The sequence below is a fragment of the Aspergillus novofumigatus genome, assembly GCF_002847465.1.
Source record: "Aspergillus novofumigatus IBT 16806 chromosome Unknown P174scaffold_3, whole genome shotgun sequence".
Taxonomy (NCBI): domain Eukaryota; kingdom Fungi; phylum Ascomycota; class Eurotiomycetes; order Eurotiales; family Aspergillaceae; genus Aspergillus; species Aspergillus novofumigatus.
The window spans coordinates 3,702,437-3,719,981 of NW_020194276.1; the positions used below are offsets into that span (position 1 = coordinate 3,702,437).

At 47.9% G+C, this 17,545-nt stretch overlaps 4 protein-coding genes across 4 annotated transcripts; 2 read left to right on the plus strand and 2 right to left on the minus strand.

The window, feature by feature from the left end:
- Window positions 1-3,032: 3,032 nt before the first annotated feature.
- Window positions 3,033-3,849, minus strand: P174DRAFT_152797 (uncharacterized protein). Its single transcript, XM_024821170.1, has one exon. It carries the CDS (start codon window positions 3,730-3,732, stop codon window positions 3,244-3,246), a length of 489 nt encoding a protein of 162 aa, XP_024684702.1. The 5' UTR covers window positions 3,733-3,849; the 3' UTR covers window positions 3,033-3,243.
- Window positions 3,850-7,391: 3,542 nt separating this feature from the next.
- Window positions 7,392-8,041, plus strand: P174DRAFT_450416 (uncharacterized protein; the record flags this gene model as incomplete). Its single annotated transcript, XM_024828933.1, has 2 exons — window positions 7,392-7,615; window positions 8,027-8,041. The coding sequence occupies exons 1-2, from the start codon at window positions 7,409-7,411 to the stop codon at window positions 8,039-8,041; spliced, it is 222 nt and encodes a 73-aa protein (XP_024684703.1). The 5' UTR covers window positions 7,392-7,408.
- A 3,468-nt stretch (window positions 8,042-11,509) lies between these two features.
- Window positions 11,510-12,987, plus strand: P174DRAFT_459575 (uncharacterized protein; the record flags this gene model as incomplete). Its single annotated transcript, XM_024829775.1, has 6 exons — window positions 11,510-11,641; window positions 11,823-12,104; window positions 12,193-12,355; window positions 12,412-12,515; window positions 12,584-12,649; window positions 12,724-12,987. The coding sequence occupies 6 exons, from the start codon at window positions 11,510-11,512 to the stop codon at window positions 12,985-12,987; spliced, it is 1,011 nt and encodes a 336-aa protein (XP_024684704.1).
- Window positions 12,988-15,601: 2,614 nt separating this feature from the next.
- Window positions 15,602-17,363, minus strand: P174DRAFT_430397 (uncharacterized protein; the record flags this gene model as incomplete). Its single annotated transcript, XM_024825625.1, has 2 exons — window positions 15,602-16,579; window positions 16,665-17,363. The coding sequence occupies 2 exons, from the start codon at window positions 17,361-17,363 to the stop codon at window positions 15,602-15,604; spliced, it is 1,677 nt and encodes a 558-aa protein (XP_024684705.1).
- Between the last annotated feature and the right edge of the window lie 182 nt (window positions 17,364-17,545).

Here is a 17,545-nt window from a genome sequence, read left to right on the forward strand (position 1 = left end):
GGTGCAGCCCATTTCTCGTCAATGGGAGTTATCCACTTCTGCAGGCGTGCGAATTCGTCGATGCCGCTTACCACCTCTGGTACTTATTCCATGGACACAGGAGCAACGATTTCTGCATCGGTGCCTGAACATTCGCGACGCACAATGTCTTGTACGAGCCATGGTGTCATCTTCAAAGGCCAAGCATCCGCCTCGCTGGTGCCTGACACCTAGTTAACTCAAGTCAGCAACCTTCGCGAAAGGCAAAATCACCCTGGGACTGTGGCCACTAAACAGGAGGGCTGCCTTGCTCCTCCTGACTCCTGCAAACCACACCTTACCTTTCTCCACCTAGATTCCTTGTACCCTACATCTAGACCATACTATTGGATGGATCGATTCCGGTTTGACTCGCCGAGATCCTGGCGGAAGTTTCTGTTCAATAAATGCGTCTATCGATCCTTGTCTGGTTTCTCAATCCAGACAAAAGATGATCATCTTTCCCCTCGAATCGAGGGGTCAGTTCTCATCTTGAGCACTCAAGCGCTCGTGAAGGTCTGCTTGTGTATTATCAATAATATCTCTACCTTCTACGAAACTCTCATACTGTTGAGGAGATCCATTGAGACCCAGGTATCAGAGTTTGATGCCGCAACGACTTCGTGGGCCTACATACAAAGAACAAAATAAAAGAATAATTATAAGCAAGTAAATCAACAACAACAACGTGATAAATAATCCATCTATTTCTGCTGTGTACTCGATGCTTTGATGATCTCGTTCTACGGATAAGTGATGGTTCCAGAAGAGAAGCAGAACAGATGATATATTTTTCTGAGGAGGACCCTTCCAGTTGCAAAGTAGCATCACGAATTGTCTTCACTTAAACGCTATTCATTTGCTCATTAGTAAATACAATAAAATATACTGGTTAAAGCAGCTTGCAATTGAAATGAACGTATCCATTTCAAGTGTGAGGTGTAAACTGCGCTTGTGAAAGTATATCTGCCCTACGGAATTTGACTTTGTACGAGTTCGCTTATCATCACGGAAGGGGGAGTGGCAATGACACGCATAGACTTTGATAACGTCGACTAGTAGAGATTAATCTGTCCTTTAGACTTGTCTGGATTATTTGAACTGCCTCGAGAACTACATATCGTCGAGACAGTTGCAGCGAGTTGACTTATTTACTCAGACAGAAGTACCCTGCATCGTCTAGGATTAACTCAACACAGGGAATATAGATCGCATGTGAAAGGTGAGTGTGCGTTTGCATTCTTTTGGCCTACCTGTCGCCTCCCTGCTGCCCAAGGCATCCTCGCTTCTAGAGAGGCCTCGTCGTAGAAGAACCTTGTTTGGATCCTAGGCTCATCTCCTTGCATGAGATAGGCTAGACAGCGCACCTGATGGTGATCCCCGGCTAATTCTATCCGAGGAATGTGGGCGATAATGTGATAGATCAGCATCTGGCGTGTACGCTGTAGGCTTGTCACCTAGTGTCTCTTCCAAGTACAGCGAACGCATGCCAGTTATCCGTAGCCCTAACCTGAATAAGACAATCGAGATCTTGGAGTACGCTTGACGGATGGCACTGATCTTCGTGGCTGTTGCTGCCCAAGGCCCCAAATAGCTAGAGCCGAGGGGATGATCTTCAGTGCAAACCTTAGGCGTACAGATGATCCGATGACCTAATCTCGATGCTCGGTCTCTTTCCCGACGCAAGTACCGGTCACAGTCAAGTACTTCCTCTTTTGGATGAATGACTTCACGCTCAAATTAAGACACCTTCGTACAGGGGGAATGCGATTCGATGAGTGGTTGCGAAGCTGACTTGACCCAAGGTTTTCCTTGTCCGAGCGTTCTGTCGTCGGAACACTGCTCTTTTTCAGTTCGTCGAGTTCGCCGAAAGGGATCAAAGACTTGCCTGACGAGTCAAGTGAGCCAACTCTGCGCAGTCAGGTACTCCGTGAGATTCGCTTTTCTGAGTTTAATCTCCCCGACCCGTCACGCGATGCAGAGGATATTATTAAGCCGGCACGTCAGGCTGAAGAGCTGCGATGCCCAAGACATGCTTGACGACTCGCACTCAAATGATGATCCATAAAGGAGAATCGAGAAACAAGGACACATGTAGCGATGCGTACTGGATCATGACTTGAGACTGGTGGAATGAGCACGTCAAGCAAGATACATAGAATAATGTTGCCTCGCAGACCTCCTTTTCTGCCACGTCATCAAGGAGGATCATGCTTGTATGTGTAAGTGTGCACAAAATGCAGTGCTGCAGTCGGGTAAGCAGTAAGCACGGACATTGGCAATCAGAAAGACTTGCATTTTTGCCTTTTCAAGATTCGAACAGAAGTGGGTGAGATGCCTGTCACTACTGCTAGACTTCTGTCTAACCATCCAAAGCACGTTTTTAAGCGCGCAGACAAGCCACAATAGGAAACATCATCGAGCCAACCTATGAAGGCTAGGAACCCGGCCCAGTCCCTGACCCTGATTGGGCTGCATGTGATCACGTGACTGAAATCGTATGCGGGCTTCCCGTCGATCCCAAAGCAGGCTAGTCCGGTGGATACGTTTGCAGACCAATGAACATGGCTCTAAGCCTGTTGGCCTTAGAGTGAGCAATCGAAACCGGCTCAATTCTCTGTTTGCAGGATGCCGCTGCCCTACTCTTCCTAAATTAGTGATACTCCGATGGCTGGCAAGGTTCGCAATGCGGACAGGGAAATTGATTGACTTGGTTGGGCTGCGCAACGGGATGCTGTACCCGGAACCTTGCGCCCAAGACAAGAAGTCAGTTAGAAACCATGGAACGGTAAGATCTTGCTAGAGTCACTAGCCAAAGCAACTCGGTTACTGGACAAGCGGCCGTTAGTGAGGTGGAGACTGCATCCTGCGAGCCCGGAGACCAAGGCCACAGTGACGGAGTAACTAGTGACCCCTGACCACTGACCACCCAGAGCTGGAGCCTTGGAGGCCTGGAAAGGGGGGCCAAGGACAGCCCACTGAGCCCAATAATGTGTAGCCCACCAGCTGACGGTGGGTTTTGGCGGCAACGGAAAGACGCGGACGGCAATGCACCGCGCCGATCGGGTTCAAAAAAAAACGTGGCAACAAGTTGGGACAAAGAAGAATAGCCCAGCCTATCAGCCTGCGAAAAACATGGTCGGTAAAAATAAAAGAAGGAAAAACGCAGTATAACTTACTGTTATTGTATTACCACTGTTCTATTACCGTATTTGATGTACGGTATCAGACACCTGAGAACCCCGACACTAAGTAAAGCGTCAGATTATTCATGGCTGTCAAGGACCTATATGGGGTGATACTAATCGCTAGGGCAGAGTGAGGCTGGCTGTGACCTTCGGTCATGTGAAACATCAGTCGTAATGATCCCAACTGATTTATTTTAAGAGGTTTGAGTGTCCGTTGCGTTGCGTCTGTCATTGACCGCTGGACAGAGAGCGTCCGGAGGATAGACCTCTCTACCTTAGATTCCCACATATCAGGAAGAATATCTCCGATGTCATTGTGGCTTGCAGGTTGACACTGGTGATGATTTTCATGCATCGTAGTAAGGTCAAAATTAAGGAAAGAGATGGACGGACGGCAAAGTAGAGCTCCTAAGAAGTAATATGCCATGACTTGAAATGGAGCAATAGCAAACAAACGTTTAAGTGATGATAACCGACCTACGCGAAGGAAAATAAGGACAGAGGCATGCTTATCATGGTAGCTCATCACGGCCGAGGCCCACTGCCACTGCTATGGTAATAATGATGACAACGGGTTCTGAGAGCATGCCACACTACCTTACACTTCATGCATAAGATCGGCGGGAAGTCGGGGCGGGCCGTCCTGGACATGTCCAGGAGATGATTAGCGATGTCGAGTGATAGGATGGTGCCCAACGGCTCGAGGCGAGCACAATCGCACATGCATCCAGTCACATTCTTCGACGCACTACACTGTAACTAACTGGGCCGAAGCATCTGCTTGCGATCGCAAACTCCTGCTGATTTGGCGGTGTTTGTTTCAATATCACATGAGGATTGAGCGCTGCGTTTTCCCCTTCTTCCTCTACCCCCGCCCTCGTTTGCATTTTCCCTGATGACGCGGTATCCTCCCGATGCCTCGCAAGGGGCGTCGTGTGTTTCAGTGTCGCACGAAGGGGCGGGAAAGCGGCGAATGGCATCAGCAAGGTGAGACTGAATAGGTACTCAATAGGTCGGAGTCGAACCCACAGGATTGATACCATGCTAGGGCCTTAATATATTCCGAGTCACACGATCCATCCCTGATCTACGGTGTGGGTGTGTACCTCTGCGTGACAAGATTGCAGACGTCCTGATTGGCTTTGTAAGCATCATAAGTACCTCTTTCGGTTAGAGAAACGGTTCATTATAAATCATCCAAACAGGGAAGCGGGGGGACAGAACCGTTTGCCAATCTAGGATAGCAATTGTGATAACTTTGCAGAACACCTGCAGAGACTTGCGAACAGTCGTGAGTCCAGAGTCAAGACACAAGCGCTGTCTCCGTTGGCTGACCGGGCTGTTCCGAGCCTGACAGAATAATGATAGCTAATTGCTTTCTCTTCACTTGTTTGCTCCGTTGTGTATTTTGGCCCCTTATGCCTGTAAGTTTCGCTTGTCTTCTAGTACCCTCCTTGACGGTCATGGTAATAGCCATTGATCCATCAAAATTGCGACTAAGCAAGGTCTTCTTATCGGAATGAATATCACCAAGCAAGGGTTTCGCGTAATCTTGACTTGCGGCCTACTTTTCGAAACCCGCAGGCACCAATGCATTTCAGCGTTCAAGCATGTGCGATGGGAGCCAGCAGGTGGCAAACCCTTCCCACCCACAATAATAGAAACCTTGTCCGAGCCACGCTAATGCAAGTTACCTTGGAAGTGCCACCGATCGGTCCAAATAAAAAGCCCAAAAATACTGCACTGGCGTGGTCCCAAGGCTGTAGCACTGGGAAACTTAGAGCCCTCCACCGGGAACCCCCGTTAAGCTCGGATGGTTGATACGCCATATCGTTGGCTGTCATCTCTCATTTCTACTTGTTTAGATCAGGTCCGTGATTCAGCTAAGGGGCCAATCAGATTGCCAAAGTGCCTCTTGATGTGTTGTCAGACGGCGCAGTTGAGAAGAAAAGCTTGACCATTGGTGGACGGTTGCAATTCCTGGCTGCGCAATGGGCGAATCAACGACTCCCCAACCGATATGTCTCGAAAACCTGCGAGACAGAGATCCTGTTGTGGAAACTCATCAATAATGTACGTACTGCGATACAGAAGTGGATACCTTGACAGCCTGTTCTCGATCACGCCTTCAGCTGAACGTGAAGTCTTAGGTTGTCCGAGATCTCCATTCTGATATCCGTTGGTAGAGGCCCCACCATCAACAAGGACAATACTCACCGCCTCATCATCATTGTAAACATACTCTTAGAGTACTTTGTTCAAAGATTTCATATATGACTCCATTAGAATGCTCCTAACTACCTAGGTATAGATGTATAGGTGATAATATTTAAATTACACTAATGGCCTTTTCCCATACTTCAGAACTGTGATGTCACTGACCTTACCATGTATGACTAGAATAATACTGTTGTGTGAGATAAAACAACTCCTCGTGTACTGATTTAGCAAGACCAGATCCATAAAAGGATTTAAAAATGCATCTGCTGACCTAACAGACAAGAAGTTTTGTAACTCAAGCATGCATCCAGCAGTAATTATGATGCGTAACACTCTCCTACCCACTTTTCAGCTGGCGTTTGCATCGTCGGAACCGAGCATCGCCGGAATAAGGACGAGGAATTCTGAGAAGCCAATCATTGGCTGATGCTATAGAGGCTGGCTGCGGTTCGGAGCGCTCCTTTCCTTCTGGGCCTAAACCCGAACCGCGCAAGACCACAAGTACCGGCTTTACCTTACGATGTTCTCTTTTGGTAAATGCTCCATACGAAGTACACTATTTGCATGATTGTCGCTACTCACTACCATACTTGTATGATTGACCAGCTTCCAGTTTCAGGCTCTCTAAGGACAGCTCTTTCTGGGGCGGAGTCTTCTCTTCGTATTCTAGAAAAAACCAGAAGATTTCTTTAATTTTCATGCATTGTGATGTCTATATGTTTACTCTCAATGTTATTCAAGACTGATGGTTGAAGCAGACAGGAATATTAACCAGGCGCACTCAGCAGCAGACCTGAACTGTTATCAAGTGTAGAAAGGAGTTCTCCACTATTCCCGCATTGCGAAGTGCTTTTGAGCAGCTGAGAGAAGTACGATACAAGCCTCCATGTGGAAATATTGAAAAAGTACCGGGCAGGGATCCTCCCGTTATGCTAGTGAAGTACGTAGGATGGTCCAGGATGTGTGATGGCTGAAGCGCTACATACGCAATCTTCATTCCCGTCTATTTGCCTGTGCTTCTTCGCAATGTACCTCTACAGGAAAGCATTGGGAACATGCCTACAGAAAGCTTGCTCAGCCGAGCCGTTGGCCGGATGCAGGCAAGGGATCGACCCTTCCCTTTACCGGATGCTGGAATGTGGAGGTACTCCGTACTGTGTTGAGTCCATTTTCTAGATACGGACTAGACGGTGCTAGACGGTGCATACGTAAATCATAACTCCTAAATCGCCTTGGAATAAGCTGCAGGCCACGAAGCCATAGTATGCTTCTGGTCTTTGCGCCTGATCGATCGAGGATTCTTCAAGGCCACACGAAATCCGATCGATGAGGTGAGACGAGGCCCGAATCCCATGCATGAGAGGTGGGGAAGATTTCTGGAAGCTGGGCTGAAGAAATCGATCTATGTTACACAATACCTTTCCTATATTGGCACTATGTCGTTGTCCTCGATAGGTACCTATAGATAGGTAGCAATCTGAAAAAACGAAACTGATTGCTGGCTCGGGTTCTATACAGGGCCTGTATACTCCGTTACCTCTACCCAGTCCGATATGCAACGGAGAGACATTCAGACTTTCAATATCGACTTCCTATTGGGGCAATCATAACGAGATTGTCGATTGCAGGATGAGGAAGTCTTTCAGGATCATGTAATGTAAAGGTTAAACTCCCCGTGTAAGACAATCTTAAATTTTCGCCTACCCAACAGACTAGCTGCAAGCAAGGGTGAGCTACTTTCCTGATCTGAAAACAACAAGAAACCGCAAGGGCAGAACTCAGACTCCTAGGAAGAAATCTTTATTTTTTCCATTTTATTCTATTTGTTTCTTATTTATTTTTTATTTTATATTATTTCTCTTTTTGTTTTCAAACCAAACGGGCTGTGAATTCCTCGGCGAAATCGGAGTAATGCTAGAGACATATTAAACCTCGAAGAGGAAGATTCATCTGAAGTCTGGTAGACTAAGCTCCGGTCAACCATGGTACAAAGCTCCATGCTTCCGGAAAGACTGCATAGCAAGGGTGACGACCGCAGGTTGAACGCGAACGAGGCTTGCGAGAACCATTGGTCTTCTGTCTTCGGTTCATTTCTCCTTGGTGCGTTCTGTACCTTGGAGGACAAATTTACAACCCATGGGTTTGGTATTCTATGCAAGAAGGTGGCTCAGATTGCTGGCCTGCAGACTGTAAAGGACACGGAACGAGTCTGCGGGACGTTGAGGCCATCAGAGAACGCTGGGTCGCGATGAGCCGTTGCATGGCACATCGCTCCCGGGCCTTTGGTAGGTACATGTCGCTCCCTTGGGCCTAAGTTACAATGTTGTACCGCATCTGACCAATCATTATTATTAGTAGGAAATCACGAGTGTTAGATCAACTTACAAATGATGCGAATGGATCAGAGAGGTTGAGTTTACTGAGGGTAATCAGGATCGATGTCGACCTTCAATGATGATCCGCGAGGTATAGTGGATGGTTGTCGCTACTGTTAGATGAAGTTACCTAACATGGGATTTCTGCTTGACTGCGACCGCCTCGATTAGCCTGGGGCTTCTATGACCGTCTCCCTTTTACAGGCCGTTCTGACCCTCTCCCAGGACTCAGTGGGCTAAACATGTTACAAGTTGCGACTGGATTCAGACCTACTGTGTAGGTTATGGTCATCTCCAGAGACCTGAAGCTATCCTCCCTGAACTCAATTTTGGACTGTTGCTTACTGTCGCCATTCGAAGAATGAACTGAGTACTCAGTATCTTAAGAAACTTTGATTCCACAGACACTATCTCAGGCAATTGAAGTCTTAATAATGACTCATTATACTTTGGACGAGTATGGAATGCAGATACTCAAGTATCTAGGTACATATGACTACTGCAGGTATTTCCCATCTGGTACAAGTACATACTTTGCTTATGTACTCCGTTAAGCACAGAGCATCGGCTCAGGTACTTAAAAGGGGCTAGTTCTCACGCCTGAATTTAGCGCTGTTCCTGCACCCATGATTCGAACCAGAGGTCATCTGAATCATTTTCAATTGTTAGTCTTGAATATATCTGCAGTAATCAGCGTGGTGTAGTAGGAATACAACTTGTGAAGATATCTTTTATTTGAACAATTTTCTTGAGGCTCTAGATCCGACTTCGAATCAAAAGACTTGCTAAATTACCAAAGATACAGTATTTACCGTATGTGGCAATAATCCACCTACCTAGAGACGGAAAGACTCGAAGCAACGGGTTGGTGGAGTCCCGTCACGGCGCCTTTACCCGTCCCGGCGTATCCTCTAGCCAGGTAGCCAGGCCAGCCTACCATCCTAGTACTTGCGGTAGTACCACTGGAGTTATGCACTACGCCATTTTAGTCTGGTTTCCCAAGTTCCCAACTCCCCAGGTCAAACTTTATGTTTGCCGGGCTCCCCCCTCTTCAGGCTCGAGCCTGTGCCAAACTCGCTACCTGAGTGGCTGGCGGGACTGCCAAACGCCCAACCCGAAGGCTTACAGCAATTCAGCTGATCCCCATGGAACCATGAATACTTTAGCTGCGTCTTGGGAGAGTCCCCGTCCATGTCTATGGGTCACTGGCGCGCTGATTCGGACGGCCCACCTTGTCTTGCGCACCGCACCGTCCGTCTTTCATTGGACTTCCCTATTCCCTTAGTACCTACCTAGTATCTAGGTACAATCAGTCTCATAAGCCCACTACATCGTGTTATTCGCTGCTTGGTTTGATTTCTGGCCTTACTTCAATTCGCAAAGGATTCCGGCCTTCAACGATCCACAATATTTATCAACTTCCAATAAACTGCGTAATCAACTCATCTTTGCTTGCTTTGTGATTGACGTCTCGCTGGGATGAAAAAATTAGTACTTGCATCCTTTGGTTGAAGGCCAATGTCGGCTCCGACGCTAGCAGTCAAGTTTCGAAAGTTCTTGGCGTGCCTGGAGCTTCCACATAGCTTCATTAATAATATTGCAGCACGGCTCACTAATCTAGAGCAAAATCTTTTAGCAGTCATTTTTAATCAGGATTTCATGCAGTTTTCATCTTAGTCTCACCCTCTCAGATCTCCATCTTCGAGTATTCCCGCCCGTCCGCTTTCCGCCCAGCCGTGGTCACCCTGTGTTCGTCACGTGTTTTGCTTGACGGTCCTCAAACGGTGATCCAGACAATTTTTTTTTTTTTTTTTTTTTTTCTCACTCTTTGCCTTCGGACAGACCATTGAGGGGGCGATCCAGATATTCATATTTCTAGCGAGGTAGATAGTTCGTCTGAAAAATGAGGATATCGTTCGGATTGCAGCGCCACAGCTGTATGCTCAGGCTATGATAGCATAACCACCATTAATCTGAAAGAATGGAGCTGGTTAAGGTAGACATCTCGAGACATCTCAAGACAAGATATTGAAGAGGTAGCTACGGTTTAAAACAGAGGGCGCACTTGAATGCTATGCATCTTCCGGGCCCTTATACGTAACCTCTTGCCAGTTTACGAAGTATTTCTGGTGTCCTTGAAGATCGAGTGATCAACAGTTCTCGTCCAGCCTTCCTTCTCATAGCTTATGTTGAATAGTGGAAGGTTTCTCAGTGTGTTCTTCAACCACAGCCGCTCTTCTACCTTTCTCTCGTTCCTTGTTTTAAAAGGCATTGTTCGCCCCATTGATGAGCTGACCTGACAGGTTGTCCTTCACATAAGCGGGTAGCTTTGGCGCTTTTTTACCTCTTTGCAGTTTTATTATTTATACCGACACTTGCATCGCGCTACTGCCAGCCTCGGGGCTCTAACTCCTTCCTGTTCGCTTTTTCCAGCAACTATCTACAGAGTGCCAAGTGCTTACTGCGGTTGGGGTCAACGACTTCTGTCTATCCTTATTCCTTTCAATTTAATACGTCGCCTCTCTTGCTCACTTTCTTATTGTTGTGAACATACTCTGTATTATTATTGCCAAATTTCCTTGCACTTTCCCTGGCTTCATCCCCCCTTTATTTCGGCTGCTTATGCATCTGGTCCCCACACGGATTTATAGGTAATAAATTACAGTACATACTCGGGACAGTACTAAAAAATTATTATTCAGGCTTTATTTTATTTTATTTTCATCCTTATTTTTATTATTTTGCTTTTCTACTCCATTTTTCCCTTTTTATTCTCCCATTTTCCTCTCCACTATCACTATGAAATTATTATTATTATTCTTTTCATCCAACAAACAGCACCTTGGACGTCCCCATCCGTACCATATTTGTGTACCTTGACTCCCTAGGAAGAACCACAGTTTCTTTCCCTTCCTGAGTATCATTGGAATCAGTCAAACGCTCACGTCATAGCTAAAATCCCCCGAGGCTCTTCGCTTCGACTTATTTTCAATCCTCTTCTCATCTTTTCTATCTCTTTTTTTCCCATTGCGCTTTCTTCTTACTTCCCCGTTTCGCTCCTCTTCTTTAACCATTCGACTATATTTCTATCTACCCTTACTCCCCGGCTCTCGGCTTGCAAAGAGGACAGGTATTCTCCTCTTCGACCCGCCCTAATATTTCCGTCGGCTTTTTCCCTCTCTTCAAGTCTTTTCCTTGACGGATTGGTTTTCCTTCGCTCATTCGCCTCTCCGGCTTCAGCGTGACCACGAGGCTATGCTAGCTTTGCAAATCACCCGACGGAAACTGGAACTCTTCTGATTTGGTCGTAACCTGCGTGTACTGTGACCAGAACTTGGACTCCGCATTTCTTTTTTTTTTTTTTTTTTTTTTTTTTTTTTTTCACTTTTCCTTTCCTTTTTCCGTCATTATCCTGGTCATCTTACACATTTACGAATCCACACACGCAAAGACAGACATACGTACATACAGATACACATACATACGGCTGCATACATACATTTTACCGATACATACTCGCTCATACGTACGACCGGGGCACACGCACCGTCACCAAGACCCCTGCGTGTCTTTCCTTGACAAGTTGACCAAACAACAGCATTGGGCGTGACTTGCGACTCACATCATCCTGCATTCGCCTCTTATTCTCAGGCCTTTCCCGTCCTTTTCCCGCTCTCTTAAGCAGCCTCGCCTCGTCCTCGCCTACAAATGTCCACCAACCCCCACGAATTTGGCGACCCTAATCGACAGGGACAGTATCCACCGCCTCCCCAGTGGAACTCTAGTCAGCCTGAGGATAATCCAGCTCCAGCTCACTATCCGCCAGCATCTCAATACCCTGTGAGTTTTATATATTTCGGCCTATCCTTCCCCGTCGCTTTCGTTGCACTATTTAGCTACATTCTTGGCCAGACGACTTGCCACTAAGAGCTACTGTTTCTCGTTCCTGTTCACATATACTCCCATTGAGCAACCGAGCTTGACGAAAGCTCTTCCTTTATATGCAAACTGACCGCTTCAGTATCCTCCGGCCTCCTATCCTCCTCCTCTAAACGCAGACCACCCGTATTCGCATCCACCACCACCCCCGTCACAGTACCCGCCTACCTCCCACATGGCCACCATCCACCCTCATGTGCAAGGTACCCAGGACCCTTACAGACTCCCTCCTCCTCCTGGCGCCTACCGTCCTCAGGATGTCTACGCTCAGCCAGCTCCTCCACCGCAGCCTCAAGTTGTATACCAAGCCGCGGCTCCTAGACAGCGGACCGCGATAGCCTGTCGTTACTGCCGCAGACGCAAGGTGCGTTCATTGCCCGAGGAATAATTGCTGGCACATTCGGTTCCCACTTGACAGAACCTTGCTGACAGTCGTTTTCTGATTCCAACAGATTCGATGCTCGGGATTTGAAAGTTCTCAGGATGGGCGCTGCAGCAACTGTATCCGTTTCAACCAAGAGTGCATGTTCACTCCGGTTTCGTCCCAAGCACAGGCATTTGTACCGGCACACGCTGCCTATCCTCATCTCAGAAACCCTCAAAACGGCCGCGCTGGTCCTCCAGTGGTGCTCTATGGAGCCCACGGCCAGCCTTTGCCGCCTCAGCAGCAGCCTCACCCCCTGCTGATAGTACCCTTCCGCCGCCTCAAGGAATGTACCAACATCCGTACGGAACCGCACCGCCACCCCTTGCATCCGCTGTGCCCGCAGACCACGTAAGTTGCAAAGTAGTTCCCATATTCATTAAAGCTCGAAGACTCGGGATGCCAATAATATCATACAGAGACCTGCCGGCCGACGCGGCTCTGGTTCCGGTTTCGAGTATCCTGACCCGACCAACCTTGCGCCGGTAACCCCAGCCACATCAGCGCCTGCCTATCAGGCGCACGCCGCTCCCAGTCCTTACTACCCCCTCCGCCGCAGCATGATCGGCGTCCCTCGCCGCAATCTGCCTACCCGTACGATAGCCGTCACTCCTCTTCCCCACACAGCTCCCCATATCCTCCTCTGCACACCGCTCCGACTGCGATGACTCCTCCACCGACCTCAACTCCTGGAGGTTCGGTCAGTTCGTCTCGAGGTGGGCTGAATGTTCGGGATATGTTGAACCCCGGTGACAGCCAGGGTCGTTCCAGCACCGATAGCGATATGCTAAATGCGCTGAATCGCCGGGGCCTCAACCAGTAAAGCACTCAATCCGGAACGGAGTTATAAAACCTACTGGCTGTAGGTCTTTAATTCTCGAGGGGTTGGTTGACAAGGGTCCGAAGGCTCGCATAGACGGGATAAAATTGATACCACTTTGATGTCTGTTCGCGAGGAGGATTTCGTGCTGGTCACATCGATTTCATATGATGCGCATAGATGGATCTTTCTTTTGTCGTTTGGGGCTGCATCGATCTTCAGTTGATCTAGAAGAGGGGGTTACTTATGGGCCGAACCCGTTACGTTCCGAAACTTCTGGAAATGCTCCGTGGCACGTTGCTTTTTTCTTTTCTGGTGATGCTCCTGAGACAACGGGTCCCCAAGGAATATCGGATATCGGCGAACATACTGGTTGAGTTATTTACCGAGGCGGAGAAGGCAGGTTGAATTGGGGGGCGGACAAGAAATATTTACGCGCGGCAAGAGCGTGAAATGGTGAGTTAATTAGGAAGAGGAGGCTTCTTAATCGAAGAGTGTGAATGAGGAGACTTGGCCACAGCAATGCCATGATCAAAATCGCGACTTGAAACGAGTCCATGGAAACGAGAATCAAGAGTGTTATGAATTCCACGAATCAGACATTGGGATTGAGGGTCATGACTGTCTTCTGCCGGGGGTTTTTCTCTTGACAGCTGCTTATACTGAGAAAGTCGGTGATCTCACATTCTTCGACTTCTCTAACTTATCAAACATCGTCTTTCCACGAGCACCGCCGCAATATAAACCACAGGGGCGACCCACTAATGGACATTTCCCTCGGCTTCGTTTTCCTCTTGTTTTCTGCCTTGATGCATCGTTATGTTAATGATCCCTCTTCTCGCTGGTTTCCGTTTTCAGGCGCAGGTTCGGTAACTGTGAGAAATTGCATGACCCAGCGATTTGTCTCATATTGCTCTGCGCGGGCATGTCTTCTCATGACTCAGCCCCTCTTGACGCTCCGGTCTTGGGGTGTGTCTATGGAAGCGTTCTTTGACGCGTGCTCTATCGACACGAGCGGTTAGCATTGCGCTGCATCGACCTGTTGTTTTCGCATTTTAATATTTCCTCCGTTTATCCCTATGAAGCGACGAGTGTTGGCGGCTTTTGTGATTATCCAGTGTTCGTTACATTTCGGGTGGCTGTCTGTCTTCTGCGTTCCTGTCAAATGTTGCGTTCGTCCTTTGCGTTTTGTTTCTCGGAGGTACTCAAGTGTTTCAACTGCAAAAACGGTGGTCGGCTTTCTGAACTATTTGTATTTCCTTTTGTTCTATCTGCTTCATATCTGGGTGGCTGTCTGATCAATTTATATTGCAAATCTGTAACATGTTTAGTGTTTTGATATCTTTGGGCAATTGGGCATTGTTCACGGTACTAACGTGCGTGCCAGTCTTTTTGAATGGTCATATCTGTTTATGGAGCTGTTCTCGGCCTTGACTGACTGCTCTAGCTTCGAGCCTTTACTGACTGGGCCGAGCAATCGTGCCGTTGGGGTACCTATTCCATAGTCAAACTTATATTCCCTAAAGGAGAGATCCACCCGCCCCAGAACCACTTGCCCCTAGCTGGCAAATATCGCGAAGCCTCGCATAGGCTCGTAGTATAAACAATAGAACCAGCTCCTGGCCGCATGACAGTCCCCTGCGCTAAAGTCGATGTCTGTGTACCGGAGTTCATCTGATGCTGTTCGCTCGAGCCGGAATGATATTCAGTCGACCAATGCTTCAAGCCATGTGATGTTAACCCAGTGCCTGTATGGGTCTCAAATAGAGGGATCCCAGCACATATGTGATCACATCTCCAAGCTTTAAAGCCGCAGGGCCCCACTCCACTAAGGTAGTGGCCGAGGCAGCCCGAGCCGGCAACGGCCCGTTGGTAAGCACATCAGATACCTGCCTCAGGTGTTCGCACGTAGTTAGCTGTAGCAGGTAGTATTAGGCTCAGATCTTACATATCACCCAGCAGGCGCAGGAAATCCTTAGCTTAATTCCAGAGAGTATACTCCTTATAGTCAGCGATGGACTTTCTGTGGCCGTCTACATTAATCCAGAGGAGATTAATGTGTAGTAGCTTATAGTATAAGAAGCTGAACTGTCTCTTCCCACATGGTCAACAACATCCACGAAGTATGGATGAAAAGAGTGATAGGATTACCCTTTTACAAGGGTGCCTCGTCTAATGAAGGCTGTTACTAGCAAATCTAGAAGGCATAATCTTTATCATTCATCTACATAATAACTCATTGTTCTTAAATCTGTAGTTACAATCATAGAAGATATCAAATGCATGTATTTATTTCGTGGACTGTTGAGGAGTGTATGCTTTCCTATTCGGTTCAAGTATAACATTATTTCGCGATATGATTATAGGAGGATCTCGGGAATACGACCTATCGAGGAAACCCATTGGATGATGGCACTAAAGTTACCTCGTAATCATATGTTCATCAGTCATTGTGTCGATTGACGTCTGAGGAATTCTAATATACAGAAAGGATCTTTTGGTGAGTGATCTAAAGCGGGAACGCTATGTACTCAACTCTTTCCTGCATTGTCCAGCCACGCTCTGGTAATTCATATTGTTGTTTTTGAACACTGGCCCTAAAGCTTCAATATCTTCGTCAGTCATCTTTCGACGCGCAGCAGCGGCGGTCGAAAACGTCTCCGGTGTTCGGGCACCTCCCATCGTCCAGAACACCAGTCCATGTTCCCGCATTAATCTCGAGCTGCGTCAGGGCAATTGTCGTATTGAGACTCCGAATTCCAGGCAGAGCCTTGGTAACAATATCCTTTGGGTTGTCCACGGTGACATTGCTTGATCTGAGCGGGAAACCGTAATAGATTGTGCATTGCACATCGCCCAGGACGGGACCACGGCATTGGGTGGTGTCGTACTCTCCGAACTTCACCCATTCCTTTTGAATCCCATATGTTACAGCCAGATCAGCGTAAAAGCCATCTGCGTCGACCAGGTAGTAAGTAACTTCAACTCGACCAGTGTAGAAATTGGTGTCAATGGGGCATGCTTCTCGCGGTCCTGTTACAAAAGCACATTCAAAGTATTTATTGCCGCGGCTCACGGTACTGTTTGAGTCCAAGAGAAACTGCCGGAGCTGCAAAGGTATAGTGTCCTTGATGTAATCGACATAATCGTTGAATTTCTTGTCGTAGTCTCCGGTAACGACCGAGTTATAATCGACCATCGCATCATCAAGCATGCGACCTAGGACGTTGATGGAATAATAACTGGTGCAGTACGGATCTATAGTATCCATCACATTGGCCAAGTCAGCTAGTGTATCATAGCTTTTGGTAAAGTCGCAAGACATGGTCTCTCCGCAATCGACGTAGTAGTCGTCCTCGGATGCTCCACAGACAAAATCGTCGGCGGAATACTCCTGACAGATCGGAGAAGGACAATATCCCCTCTGGCAAGCGAACATGCACAGATCGCTGTCATCCACTGAGGGTGAGTACCCGGTAATGCTGGTGTTCTTTGGCGGAGGCTCGATTAGAGGTCCAACGCCTGTGCATGTGCAACGATGAATGGGACCGAAGCCAAAATTGCAGTTGTAACTGCATAGGCCAGCAAATGAGTCCTGTCCAGTCCCAGACACGCAGGTGATCCGGCACAAATGGAGATCTTGTGGGTATCGTAAGTGGATGCTGCACGGTGTCACACACGCCTGAGGGACAATAGCCATAGTTACAGCTGAAAGAGCAAAGACCCGCGAAGTTGGCGTCTCTTCCCGCTGCTGGGTAGCCCTGAACTCCCTTTGCTGCTGGCTTGTCCGGGTGAGGACCCATCCTGGTGCAAACACAAGCACCAACAGGGCAATAGCCCAGTGCACAGCTGAAGTTGCAGAGACCTAAAAAGTCCCCTTTGCCCCATCCGGCAATACAGACTTGATCTGCCAGAGCGTAGGGAGGCGTTGCTGAGACCGTCCCCGTTGCCATTTCCGAGCCTACCCAGGTGTTGTAGTTTTCTGCTTGAGTATCGAAGTAGCACCCGCTAGTAATATCATCACCACTGAGACTAACAACTTCTGCCCCAGATCGGTTGATGGTGACGGCAACGTTTCCAGAGTGGCCAGTGAAGGATACACTGCCATGATAGATTCCCACGCCCCCGCTAGGTGTATGAAACCAGGAGGCCGGTAGGGCGACACCATCGATCGTGACAGATATGTCGGCAGGGGAACCAAGGAGTGCAGAGAAGAAAATCTTGTCCTGCAAGACCTCATGTGGATGGTATTCTAACTGCAGTTGAGAGGCTGTATTGCCAGTTGTGCCTCCGTCATCCGCGCAAGCTCCAACCGGGTTGCGGCGGCACCATGCCGTGACTCCTTCCCGAGCAATGACTGTGATGTTCTCTTTATACATATCTATCACAAAGGGGAGAAACGCTCTCCAGCCATCATGAGCCAAACCGGACACGTAGTTGTATGGCCCTTCCCAGTGACGAAAGCCGTATATACAGAATCAGCAAAACCAGAATGGATGTCCTTGCTAGGACCAATATAATGTGATTCACCAAAATCATTCCAGGATATGATTTCGATGAA